This window comes from Struthio camelus, chromosome 17 (genome assembly GCF_040807025.1).
Source record: "Struthio camelus isolate bStrCam1 chromosome 17, bStrCam1.hap1, whole genome shotgun sequence".
Classification (NCBI taxonomy): Eukaryota; Metazoa; Chordata; class Aves; order Struthioniformes; family Struthionidae; genus Struthio; species Struthio camelus.
In genome coordinates this window covers 16,862,979-16,876,186 of record NC_090958.1, presented here as the reverse complement: position 1 = coordinate 16,876,186, position 13,208 = coordinate 16,862,979, and the positions used below count along the sequence as shown (strand labels likewise).

Genomic DNA, 13,208 nt, shown 5'->3' with positions numbered 1-13,208 from the left:
AAGCAGAAAAACACGTGTAATTTGTAGAGCTGCATCTCTGCTCCTGTTTGTTACTAAAAATGCTCCACTGTGTTATGATCAAAATATGGGAATTAGTTGTTTGGCTCTATCTAAAAATAAAAAATATATACATACAAATAAAGATAAAAGTAATAAAAAAAGACTCCATTATTCTGTTCTGTTGATACTTTTGTCCCAGTTGTGTGAAATCATGCCCTTGGCTTACAGGAATTCTGCCTCCATTTCCATGCAGTCCTCTCATTACTGGACCAATGATGCTAATATTTGAAAAGATCCCCATTGTGATGTTAGTAATAGTTATGTTATGAAACACAGTTTTAAACACAAAGTACAGCTGTGACGTGTTCAAGAAAAAAGTCGCCATATGTCCCACGTCTGCCAGCAGCGATGCACAGGAGCTATCATCAATTTGACCAGAATTACACTATTTAAAGTTTAACAGCTTGCTAGTGCTCAAAACAAGTTCCCTAACCTCCTCAAAATTACTGGAGGTGCATTATAGTAAGAGCTCTAAAAACAGAATTCAAAAGAAAAGGAGATTGAAGTACAAGTAATTAAGTATACCTGAAGCTTCAGACACTACCGAACTCGGACTTTCATTTGGTTGATTGAGGTAAAAAGTGTAAGATGGCAAAGCAGCAGCAGTACGATTTGTCTAAAATAACAAAGGAAAAAATAGATTTAAGGGACAAATTGCAAAGCAAGGAAAAAAAACTGTCAAGGGTACAATTAGAAAAAATTGCATGTAAATGTTATTAGCCTTCTTAAATAAAGAGATTAAATCTAATTATACAGCATGATCTAGACATATGCAATCCATATTCAGGGCAATTGCAGCCAAAAGCGGAACCAAGGTAAGCCACATAATTGGAAAATACCGGCATTTTCCAATTCACACACCAGTCCACTTGGGGAACATTTTTAAGATGAAGCGTTACAAAAACGGACACTTTTCCTGGGACAGTCATCTAAACTTTCTTGCTCCTTAAGAGATGTAAGCATACGCAAGGATGATTTAAGAATAAAGCGTTACCCTCCTTCCTCATCCTAAGACCAGAATGTCTTATATTCAGCTGTTACGACTCCACCTACCATGAATCAGGAGATAAACACTGTCAATCAACTCAGCTTTGAAAGATGCCACATACCCCCCATTCTCATCACTCCAAACTTTCTAAGCAACCTCCTCCAAGTAATTATAGAGACACCTTCAAAAAGGTTGAGAACACCACAGGGAAAAACATTGCATATTATTTACGATTTGTTACAATTCTCTTCCTTAATCAAAGGAAGAAGTGTCATTGATGCAACGGGGAGATACGGGGACAACTGAATAAGGACAGCTAGCTTCAAAACTGTCACCTCAAACTGCTCTCCTCTGCCAGACTTAGGGCTTTTTGTTCAGGTACAGCAGCTTAACAGTCTTTAAGCGCCTTTGCTACTAGGCAAATTCATACAGCCTAATACAGCTGATAACTGCAAAAAGATGGGAGTCATTGAATTAACAAAAGTATGTAAAAAAATTTTTAAAGTTAAAACCTCTCAGATTATTGATTGAAGTATAGTCTCACCTCAGGGCGATTTTTGTCCCCCTTAACGTTTTTATGTATTCTCCTTTACGTAAGGAGAAAAAAAGGAAAATGAAGGGGCATCAGCTGAATCTGAGTTTCTGGGACTAATCACCTTAAGCACCCTCCTGTAGCCAAGGGAGAAAAGAGACAATCCACAGCAGCTACATTAGACTCCTCATCTGGAATATCCCCTTTGAGAAACCTCGGTTCCACTGACAATAGAAGGAGACAAGAGAGACCAAATCTCTCAGATACACTACTCTTAACCCTTCTGGATCACCCCCAAAGTGACCACAGCAAAGAAAACATGTCATGCCTTTAATCAAGTAATTCATAGTCGTTTAATCTCCTATTGGCTCATCCTAATGGCTCTTATAGGTGGAGCCATTAACACAGGTTTTAGGAATTTCTTCCTTAAAAATAAAGAGAAAAGTGTATGATTAGTATAATAAAAATAATTTTAAAATTTCACAGTAACATGTATGATGAGACTGTATGATTAGCCTTCATGTAACCATGCTGCATACTGCCCCTTAGGGCTGACAATATTACATGTGATTACACCTCTCTCCTCAGTATAATCAAATTTGTAGACATTGGGATGGAATTATTAAATCAATAATATGTTGCAAAAATCAAAACCAAAATTCTTGTTGAAAGAAGCATTCTGAGCTAAAGCATGAACTGTGCACCAGTCACAGCAATACGCATTACCACAAACGGTTCTAAACAGTCCATTAGATCTCCCAAACTTCTATTATTGCGGTTCCTTGTTTTTCATAACCAAGGCTATAAATGGGACTTGGAGTAGTTCAATTTAGCCAAATCATACACAGGCCTAAAATAATTTCTTACTCTTACATAAACAATATAAAAAAGAAAAAATAATCATTTTGGGATTTTTAGCATCGAGCCTTGCTAGGAACACTAAAAAAAAACCCAAAGCAAAGCAGAACACGAAAAAATCCCTACCACTTAAAAAAAAAAATCTGGAAGAACACTGTTTGTCTTGCACAAGTGGCAAATGCCTCAACTCACAAAGAATTTAGCACCTTCCACTGAGTCTTGTGTACCAAAAGAGAGATTACCAGCTGAAATGAAAGACAAACGTTTGGAAAACATAAGATCCTTAAAAAAAAAAAAAAAAGATATGGCACAATAAATTATTGTGAGTTGAAGTTTCAGTTGGGAATGGGACTATTATCTCTTTACGGAAAGGATTTGCACCATTGATGCAAGTTAAGGCAAAGAGTAAAACAAACCAAAATAGCTATGTGAGTAAATACAGAATGATCCAAGAAGTAAACTCTGCCCACTTGGAAGTTTCACGTTAAACATACAAATTAGCACAGAACTACTCAAATGCTTAAAGCTAAGCGTGAAAGCATATGCTAAATCAGAACATAAATATATCTCTGGAAAAATACCAATTGCAAGAATAGAAAAAACTTACATTCTCAAGCGTTAATTTCTTTGCTTGCTCATTTCCTTGCATCGACTTCACATGTACTTCTTCCGTATTTATTCTTTTTGGTTGGTTTTGTTTCAACTTCTGTGCCCATGATGTTAAAGATTTACTATATGGCAAGAAACATAGACAAGAACAGTATATATTTGTATTCCCCTTTACAACAACAACAACCCTGAACTCAATTTAGTCTTCAATATGAAACATACATATTAAAATTCCACTGCCTTTGTGCATTTTTTTGAGAAATAATGAGAAATAACGGATACTAAACTGATTTTAGGGCTGGGATTTTTCACATACACACACAACCCCAAAAAAACAAACAAAACACACACTTAAAGGAAAGTTGCTGATCATCTGCACCCATAATCAAAATAGTTCTCTTATTATAACAAATCATAACAAAGAGCACCATATTTTTAGCCAGACACCTGCTTTTTGGGCAACTCAAGCAGACATTGATCAGAAACACAAAAACCAAGTCAGAACATAAATACCCCACCTAGTAAGTTCTCCATGAACTGCAGCTACTGAACTCATGCAATGGTAAAACATGAACTGAATACTGGAATAAATCCCAACAGAAAGAAGGAAGAGACTAGGCATACCAATGGGGTCATGGTCTGCCCTGCGCTCTGAGATGACGCATTTCCAATTCCATTCCTCTAATGGAAGTTGGTTCTGTGTTTTATTAACGTACTAGCAAAATGCAAGTTCATTATCACAATCCTCCGTTCTTCTACGGAGAGAAGGTTTTTCTCTGCAAACTACTATCAGGAACTCACAGGCAACATGCTGCCCGCGTGACCTCTGATACTGCCCATGGCCATATGAAGCCCCTGCCTTCACAATTCAGTTTGACAGAGAGAGCAAAGTACATTGTTAAATTCTGTGCAACTAGAGAAGTATTTGGTGAATGTTATTGCTCATAGACCAGCCAAAGTAGCTGGCCAATCTTAAGTTCTGGTAGTTCCACGTTACTGGATACGGGGCAGGGAAGAAGGGGGCACATTTTGCGTTTGTTGCTTGATACAATTTATTATTGTAATGCACGCATATAAGCTAGTAGGAAAGGCTAGTTGAACACAATAGCAAAATATCAGTCATTGAAAATTGATGATCGGCACCTAAAATTCTGGTGCACAGATAAAACACTATATGCAAACTGTATCTTAGCTCATTTTTACAGTAAGAAGTAAGCCATTGTATTTTTCCAACGTACCTACAAGACATAAATACTGCCAAAGTAAAATATGCATCATGCAGAAATGTCAAGCTAATCAAATACATTATGCTGCTTAGTAGATAAATGCATTTTTTACATTCAAGAGGTTTCATTTAATTCCTATGTGTTTATAGGTACCAACATTTGCTTACTGAATGGGGACTGTCTATCATATTTATATAAAGTTTATCACTTACCTGTTCGTTTTTCCACATTGAGCTTCATTAACCTTATGTTCAAATTCAGCAGGAAAAACTAAAACATCATTCCTTCCCGATGGACAGTTTTCCTCTGTTTTTTTCAGTAAAAGTTCTCTTTTATTTTGAACACTGGCTACGACTGCATCTCTCTGCAATACTGCTGCATCACCCTGTCCTTGTGAAGTTTTCTCCATGTAGTCTGTGCACTTGCTAATGTCGGTAGATTTGTTAGGGTTCAGTTTGGAAGCAGAAAGGGTATCATACCCACTACTCACTGAAACATCACTTGCAGAACATTCCTGATGCAAAGCAGATGCATTTGGCTGACTTTCTGCTTCATTAGATTTAAGCTGATTGACAATGCACTCATTTTCTTCAAAGATTTCAGAACGCAACCCCATTTGACTTTCTAACGAAGAAAAAGCGTCTGTAAGTTTAGCAGGCAAACTTCTGCTCTTGCCGGCACCCCAATTGCTGGTCTGCAGTTTCACTAACTGTCTTATCTCATTCTGAATCAGCTAAAGAAAAAAAAAAAAAGAGGCAAAATTCATACGAGATCATGCTACAAATCATATTTATATTTTGATCCACCTTCCATTCATGTTACTAGTGACAGAATTAGAATACTTATTTGAAATAACTCCAATTTTTCAATATGTAGACATCTCATGCATAAAGTAAATAAATGCATACTGTGCATAACAGTAAAAGGTGCATGGTAACGAGTCTCAACTCCAAGCAGTGAATTACCGGTCTCTGTAGCCATTTCTTAACGTAAAAACATGCATGTGTGTATTAGCTACATGCCTTCAGAATTATAACATTTTACAAGCCAACTGCTGAAATATAAATTATCTAAGGATGTCACTAAAAGTGGACAAAGATCTTTTGCTAAATTTAGGTCTGAAAGAATAAAAACTTGGATATAAATTTCCTAAGATTGGAAGGATGCTTTAATGGAAGTATATACTATTACTCTATTACACTAATAGGAATAATGTACCTCTGTAAGATTATTTGCATAAAATATGACTTTAAAATATCTGATTTAGATAATAATTTATTAGGCAGCTCATATGATTTATGAGCAATCAAAAGGTTTATCTTTTGATTGTTTTGATATCTGATAGAGCAGGACAAACCTGTAACTGGACCACCCGAAGAGATTTAACAGGTTATTTAATTTTTTAAGTCTGCAGTAAGAGGTATTTCAGTATATTAGGCAAACAGTATTTTTAAACGGTTTATAGTTGCATACTGGTATCCTGAAGCAGCCCCAAGAAAAACTGATGCTTTTGTCAAGGGCTATGAAAAGATTTCTTGTTAATGTCCGCAGCCACATATTTTGGCCAGAGATCTGTGCTTCTGCGGAGTTGTACTGAGATTACTGAACTCTGCACGTGCATGAAACTTGTATTACACACTGCAAGACCAAAGGATTTAGTTGCTTTCAAGAATACATTCAATACTAATTCCTCCTGGAAAAAAAAAACTCAAAATTCAATAATTTTAGGAGCATGGGACTCTACTATTATTTTTTCATAGCACTATAGTCCGTTACTCATGTATGACTATCAATCAAGTAGAAGGGGCAAATTGAATACAAAAAAAACAAAATCATTTTTTCTCTGGAAGTATGTAATTTAAAAAAAGGGGGGGGGGGGCGCCTTAATTTCAGAAGGAACTAAATGTAACACTACTCAGAATCAAGCCTCCTGTATTTTACTAACTTTCAATAAAGTTAACAACTGACTTTCTTCTCAGTTTTCTATGCACAAAGATTCAAGGATGAAGTTTCCACCATAATTTCAAGTTTTCTGGTGTGCTAATGATTTCAATCGTGACTGCAATAACTACTTGTGATTTAATTCTATGATTCCATTCTGCCAGGGAAGATAGAGAACACAGAACAAAAGGGAAGAAACAGAACTGAAGAAAAACAAACTGATCAGATTCTCTGCTGACATTTAATCTTTGTCATTAGTACCTTGTGTGGGAAAGGTGAAAGTTCGTATTCCAATTAAGTAGCACTTTTATGTCTCCTTGCATAGTCACAAATAATTCCAAGAGAAGAAGAAAAACAGGGAAAGTTAGACTCAATATGAAGATTTGTGTGAAGTTTTGGGTCTATAGGTAGCTATTTTTGTTTTTATTATCTCAAATAATATTTTATCTTGGAGAGGATCCATAGCTGGTGACAGTTTGTCATTAGTGCAGTTTCCTTTTAGTGTATAGTTCACATAAGCTGAGGACTGGCCCCACTGTGATTCCAACATAAGCTCTAGGCCTTTTGATCCTTGATCCGATAAGGACGAAGATGTATTTTCATGAGCACAGCTGGTCTTGAAACACAGCATAGAGCAAATCTTATCTCAGAGTCATGTCAGCGCTGAAAGAGCATCCTGCTTTTCTACCCCAGGTAGTAGGTCATTCGTTTTGTCTTTTTAGGATAAAAGTGTGTTGAAATCTCTGTATTTCAATGTTTCCACTAGTTCACTGGTGCACCAGCTTAAGTTTGGAACGGCTCCATCTATTTAATCTAATGCATTAATACAACTGGAAGAAAGTTAAGGCCACTGATTTTCTATTTAGTGTGACAAGTCATGCAGTTAGTAAGTCCCTCCTGATACCACAAACTCAGCTCTTCCAGAGGTAGCCTTTCCTATTAATAAAGACAAAACTGGCAAAGTCAACACAACGGATTAGTCAGGCTATCATTAGCAACAAGTAAATCAAACCACTACAGTATGAGACAGGAAATACAAGGGTAAGGAAATACTGGTGGGACAAAAATAACAGGACAGGAAGGGGGAAAAAAGTGGGGGTGGGGAAGAAACAGGAGATAGGATAAAAGAAAAGGACAGTACCTCTTGTTAATTCAATTCAGGAACTGTTGATTACTACTAGTGTAGAGGGCATCAGGAAAGGGAAGGGAAAAAACAGCAACCAAAATGATGAAGATATTAAATTATATATTTATAGAATTACCATCTTTCATATACATATATACATTTATTTTGTTCTGTTTTAATGGATAAATATGGTTCAAAAAATTTGATTATTCACATTTGAGTAATTTTTTATTCTTAGAAAGGGAGATTGTTCAACTAAAGGTTAAAACAGATGTTCAGCTACCAACATGAATGTTTTCCTATGCTACATACTATCTATCTAAGGGAATTACAAGTTATATAATGTTTTCTGATGAAGAGAAGACTACATTGTCTCAAAATTAGAATTGAAACGTTCTAGCAGTTAAAACAAAACAGCTTGTACTTCAAATCCAATTACTGTGTGGGCGTTCTGAACCAAACATTTGTGAAATCAGAACAGAACTGAAATAAAATTCAAGAATCATCACTTCTGAAGTGCTTCCTATCAGTTACTTCATTAATTAGCCAAGGCTATCAGAAATACGCATCCTGCAAGTCAGCAGTCCAATCATCCACTCCCATTAACTAACTGCCTATTGGAAGAATTATCAGTCCCAACATACTTACAGAAAAATACAGCAGTGTCAGAGACCATACTGTATTCTTTGGCAGGGGGGTGGGAAAAAAAAAGGGGGGGGAGGGAGGGGAGAAAGAAAATTTAAAAGCCACTAAGCTTAATCTACCTACATGAACAAATAATTACTTACTTGAATTTGATGGTGGAACTGCTCTTGCTGGGCAACTATTTGTTCCTGGCATTGTTTTTCTACCAGTCTGAATAACTGCAGCCACCTCGTCTATTAAAACCATAAAATAAAATAATTAAGGCACAATCGTATTGCATCTCTTACCAAATAATCATTGTGTAACTAGACTAAAAGTTCTTATCTTTAGGTGTTAATGTAATACAAATTTTAATAACTGCACTCTGGTTATCCACCCTATACATGTAGTATATATGCAGACTCCTATTACATCACTCAAAGGAAACAAACCGCTATAGACACATTAATTGAAAAAAGATCCTTCTAGATAAAAAGACAATACATCTTTACAGCTTAAGTTTGGTTAAAAAAAAAAAAAGTGAAAGACGACAACTATACTAAGAATGAAGCAAGTAAGTTAAAAGCAGGAACAGCTGGAAGAAAAATATAGTCAGATATTGGAAAGGCTGATTCCATCTTGATTCCAGTTCAATAAAACATTTTAAAACTGGAAATTAAATGTCCCTATGTCCAGTCATTCATTTCCTTTAATGCAGAAGTCCTTCCATTCAACAGTCTAGCCAAAGGTCAAGATGCATAACTATTTAGTGAAAACAAAAAGATAATAGAAGAACAAATATATAATGTTCTTAGTGTGTGGTAAAGTCCAAATTTTACAAACTACTTTTATACCAGCGTTTATAGAGCCTGATAATTCAAGAACAGGACACAAAACACGTGCCTAGACATAGACATTTATATTCTTTTCTTGGAGCTGTTCACAAGCACCAGAAGAAGCATCTGTCAAGAGACATTTCGTTGGACCACAGCCAGAAAGCTTAACAATTTTGCAGAAACAAACCCGCAGTGTGGAAACTTGATATTCTTTATGAAGAGAAAAATAATGATAGAATTGAAAACAAAAAAGGGCAAACATAAAAGTTTAAAAAAAAAAAAACCAAGGACTTGAGAGAACTAGCTCAACATACCTAAATAACGAATCTGTGCGTAGTTTTTAATCTGAAAGCAAAACAATCATCTACACTTCTCTACAAACAGAATAACTAAATGATGCAGCTGAAACAGCTATTTTCAGGAAAGCAATGCTTCTAACTTCTAGGATAGCTTTTCTAAGTTCCAACTCTGTTTTTATATCACTGCTGCAAGACTTCAGTTTGAAGTGTTGTGATTGTAGAGGTTTAAAAATTTTCAATTCAAAATTTCTGCAAATGTTTTAAACACCAGTAACCTTGAAAAGACATTCAGGTCAATATTGTAATTGTAATACACTCATATATAAAAATCTAAGGTAAGATTACAACAAAAATCCATCTAAGTGACCAGTTCATACCATTGTAAAATAATTTGTTTCAACAATAAGAATAAAGAGCAATACTGCTAAACTATACCATCCCTAGACTTGTTTCCCAAAATGCAAGACTGATCCATAAATACAATTTTTTTTTTTAAATTAGCCCTAGCATCAAATACCTCACAGTCCTTCACAGTTTCGGAGTCAGTACTTCCAATGTTCTGGATATCTTGCATAAAGGAGGCAAGTACTCCAACAGAACCAGGTGTTAATGAGGACCTGGTATTCCCTGAGTAACCAGAAACTCCATTGGGATTGGGTGAGGGACTTCTACTGAAACATGAGGAAAAACATCTCAATTATTTATTGTGTCAGATGTCCAACACAGTAGCCAAAACAACATACTACTAGTATAAAAAAATTACACGCTTAATTTATACTGTGACTCTCATCATGCTGGAAAAACGTAACCGATACATTGATAAGAATATTTTCAATTAAATGTCACAAAATCCCCCGAGCGCATCACGAGTGCAACATGTAAATGCATCTTACTCACATATTACTAAAACACAATAGCTTTCCAAGAAGAGAGCGTAAGCGGCACAAATATTATTGTTCACTAACACACATGTCAATAAGTGCAGCTTCTCATCAAATCTATATTCTCCTTCATACGTTGAGATCAGAAGCTTACAGATATAAGCTTCTGTATAACAATGCCTTACGAAGTCTGAGACTACTGCCTCCGTCCGAGAAATTACGTGTAATAAGTGATGTGTAATTTTTATCTTGATAGGTCAGTCAAGAGAACCTCTCCCGAGCTGTCACTTAGGCCATTAACCCACATTTACCTTTCTTATTCACCGAGAATATCTTGGGCATCAAAGAGAAAAACAACTCAGTTTTCCTGAGCCACTGTTCTCTACAAATGACTTAACGTAGCGTACGATCTTTCCAAAGAACAACCTCTTGTAACCTCTCCAAGTCAATATTTTTTTTTCTCCTCGTTTCAAGAGATGCAAGGCAATGGACATTTTTAAGGAAGATATGACACTTCTTTCAGTAAGACTTTTATCTCATTGTCACATTAAGCATTAAGTTATACCTGCAATTGTAAAAAAAAAACCTAAAATATACTTCAGATGATTTCATCTTAGTAATAACGTTACTGTAAAAGTATACTATATACGCAAAACAAAATAAATGTAAAAATTTTTTTAGGACTTCCTTTAGCGTATCACCTGTTAGAATTCAAGTTACAGGCAGAGCTGTGGGTATTTCTGACATCAGAGTCTGCAGAAGTTGAAGGGATTTCTTGTACAGCATTCAGCAAGTCACAGTTTTCCATATCTTATGTCCAAGTATGATGTTATCCTGCAAATATAAAGAAGTATAACTCTCTCTTTTCAACAAGCCATTTGGTTTTGTTGTCTGAAGAAATCAAATATGATTAAAGAGACAGTTATTTCAGCCAAACCACTCCGAAAATGCTGGCACTCCAAAAACAATCTCTTATTCTTGCCTGTGCTATGCTTGCAAACAGTTTTTTAGCCAGCCTTGTACTTGCTGGGACACCTACACTTTAAAAAGAGATTCCTAGCTGCCCATGACAGTTAGACTGGGCTAAAAGCAGCATCTCAACCCAAAACATTCCAGGCAGAGCAGTGGTTCTTTAATTTGGGGCGCCACAGACTGTTTCTCAGACTTCCATGAAACATAATTAAGAAAAAAAAGGCCCATTGTCAATATAGTTAAATCTCCGGAACGGGGATCTACACCTTGGCTACAAGAAACAAAAATTAAAAAAAAAACAAACAAAAATGAAAGAAAGAAATTTTTGAGAAATACTGAGTTAGACCGCTGCTGACCAATTCTTCCGCTACAGTTATTTGCTTGTGTGATTTGTCTTACTTTTTTCACAGAATACTTGTTTTATTATTACTGTACAGCATTAATTCAAAAGGCATTAAAACTGTTTTGAGACAGATTCCTTACTAATTAACAATAAAATGTAGTCAAATTTAAATCCCACAGTAGTTAAAAAACAGGAGCTGGTTGACTGCAAACAAGCATAAATAAATAAATATATATGAAAGAACTGCACTAAGGTCTTTAGGCCCTCAAAACAGCAGGTTATAAGAACTGCTGTAGAGAGACTGCAACATGCTCCCAGCTTCCTTGCTTTCATTAAGGAAAACCACAAGATACATTGATTAATCAGTTTTTCTGTAGTGCTTATTTCAGCATCTTCTCTGCCCTAGCAAATTTATCCTATATTCCAACACTGAAGAAAAACCTTATAATCATTTCACGGATGGAGAACAAAAAGAGATATTAAGTCACGTTATCCTAGTAGTCTGTGAGAAAGCTAAGGCTAAATCCCTACTACCTTACAGCAGGCCAATACCTTTACTGCATGGCCATTCTTCTTTACAGGCCTTACAAGGACATGCCACTGCCTTTTGCAGATTTATGTTTTCATTATTTGTAAGTATATAGCTCTTTGATATATTTCTTGTACAGGCAGTTTTGGAAGTATAAAAACTGATTTCCACTGGAAGGAAACTAATAGACACGATCTGATTTTACTACTGTAGCCAAATAGCTTTTTTACTGGAGCCTATCTCCTCTGGACAGGACTCAAAAAGCAAGAGCTGGAAGGAGTTTATCACAGATACACATATCCCCCTTTGATAGACTTCCTTGAGACAAATTGAAAGAAGAAAGCTTTCTTTCTTTTCTAGTGGTCAAGAGTCTGGAAAACTTTAAGTTCATCTGTCCGGTGAAGTGTCTCATAAGCAGAAACAGCAAGTGCCTCAGATGCAGCTGGATGGATGTGGTGGGGGTTAGATCAGTCACCCACTACGCCCCAGGATGAAATCATGGGTGGCCTATCTCAGCAGCAGAGCAGCAGGGTGGGACTTAACCATGACACAGACTCGTTTCATAACCTCATCAGAAGAAGCCTGTTCACAGCTTTAAAAAAAAAAAAAGTATTAAGTGAGCTGTAACAGCATTGGGGAAGAGATAAGCTGTCATCTGTTGTTTCCATAGCACAGAACATACATTTTTTATAACTCTCGAGTCCTTACATAAAAGTTGAATTAAAAATCCAAGCTATTAGGTATTGGAACTCACAGGTACTAGTGCTGCTTTTAAATGCAAACACCTGGGGCCAGCGAAGACCTGGAGGCTGTGGCTCTGGGCGAGATCCCATCACTGCTTCTTTTTATTCCTAGCTCACTACTAAGCAGTGACATGGGCACCTCAGACCCCTGCTTCAACATGACACTGTGCCGTGCCAGGTCCCCATTCACCAGGCTCCTCAGGGGGCCCTGCCACGGGACACGGTCCTCTGGGCTGTAATGTCACGGTCACCTTAGTGGATTTCCCCTCAACAATCTCTGACCCCCCTCAGGTTCCCTCTCCCTATAAGTGACCGACCTCCTTCACAGCCCTGACCCCCCCCCCAGCCCCTCTCCCCAGAACTCGCCCCCTCCACAGCCCTGACCCCCCCCCCCCGGGCCCCTCTCCCCAGAACTCGCCCCCTCCACAGCCCTGACCCCACCCCGGCCCCTCTCCCCAGAACTCACCCCCTCCACAGCCCTGACCCCCCCCCGGGTCCCTCTCCCCAGAACTCGCCCCCTCCACAGCCCTGACCCCCCCCCGGGTCCCTCTCCCCAGAACTCGCCCCCTCCACAGCCCTGACCCCCCCCCGGCCCCTCTCCCCAGAACTCGCCCCCTCCACAGCCCTGACCCCCCCCGGCC

General features: G+C 37.4%; 1 protein-coding gene across 16 annotated transcripts in view; it reads right to left on the bottom strand.

Annotated features, from left to right (window-relative positions):
• MPHOSPH9 (M-phase phosphoprotein 9) overlaps positions 1-13,208 on the bottom strand; it is a 32,608-nt gene that overhangs the window by 18,874 nt on the left and 526 nt on the right. For 3 of the 16 annotated variants that reach the window (XR_011135133.1, XM_068911306.1, XM_068911309.1), the window contains exons 2-7: positions 10,682-10,814; positions 9,617-9,770; positions 8,129-8,218; positions 4,486-5,006; positions 3,046-3,169; positions 586-676 (exon numbers count right to left, since the gene is read on the bottom strand). Coding sequence is in view for 15 of the 16 variants with exons in the window: in XM_068911306.1 (XP_068767407.1) it covers positions 586-676; positions 3,046-3,169; positions 4,486-5,006; positions 8,129-8,218; positions 9,617-9,770; positions 10,682-10,788 (1,087 nt within the window). In the remaining variant the exon portion in view is untranslated. Of the gene's footprint in view, positions 1-585; positions 677-3,045; positions 3,170-4,485; positions 5,007-6,475; positions 7,169-7,355; positions 7,392-8,128; positions 8,219-9,616; positions 9,771-10,291; positions 10,546-10,681; positions 10,815-12,578; positions 12,874-13,208 lie in introns of those variants that run through there. The other 13 variants (XM_068911310.1, XM_068911307.1, XM_068911314.1 and 10 more) reach the window with 12 other exon arrangements.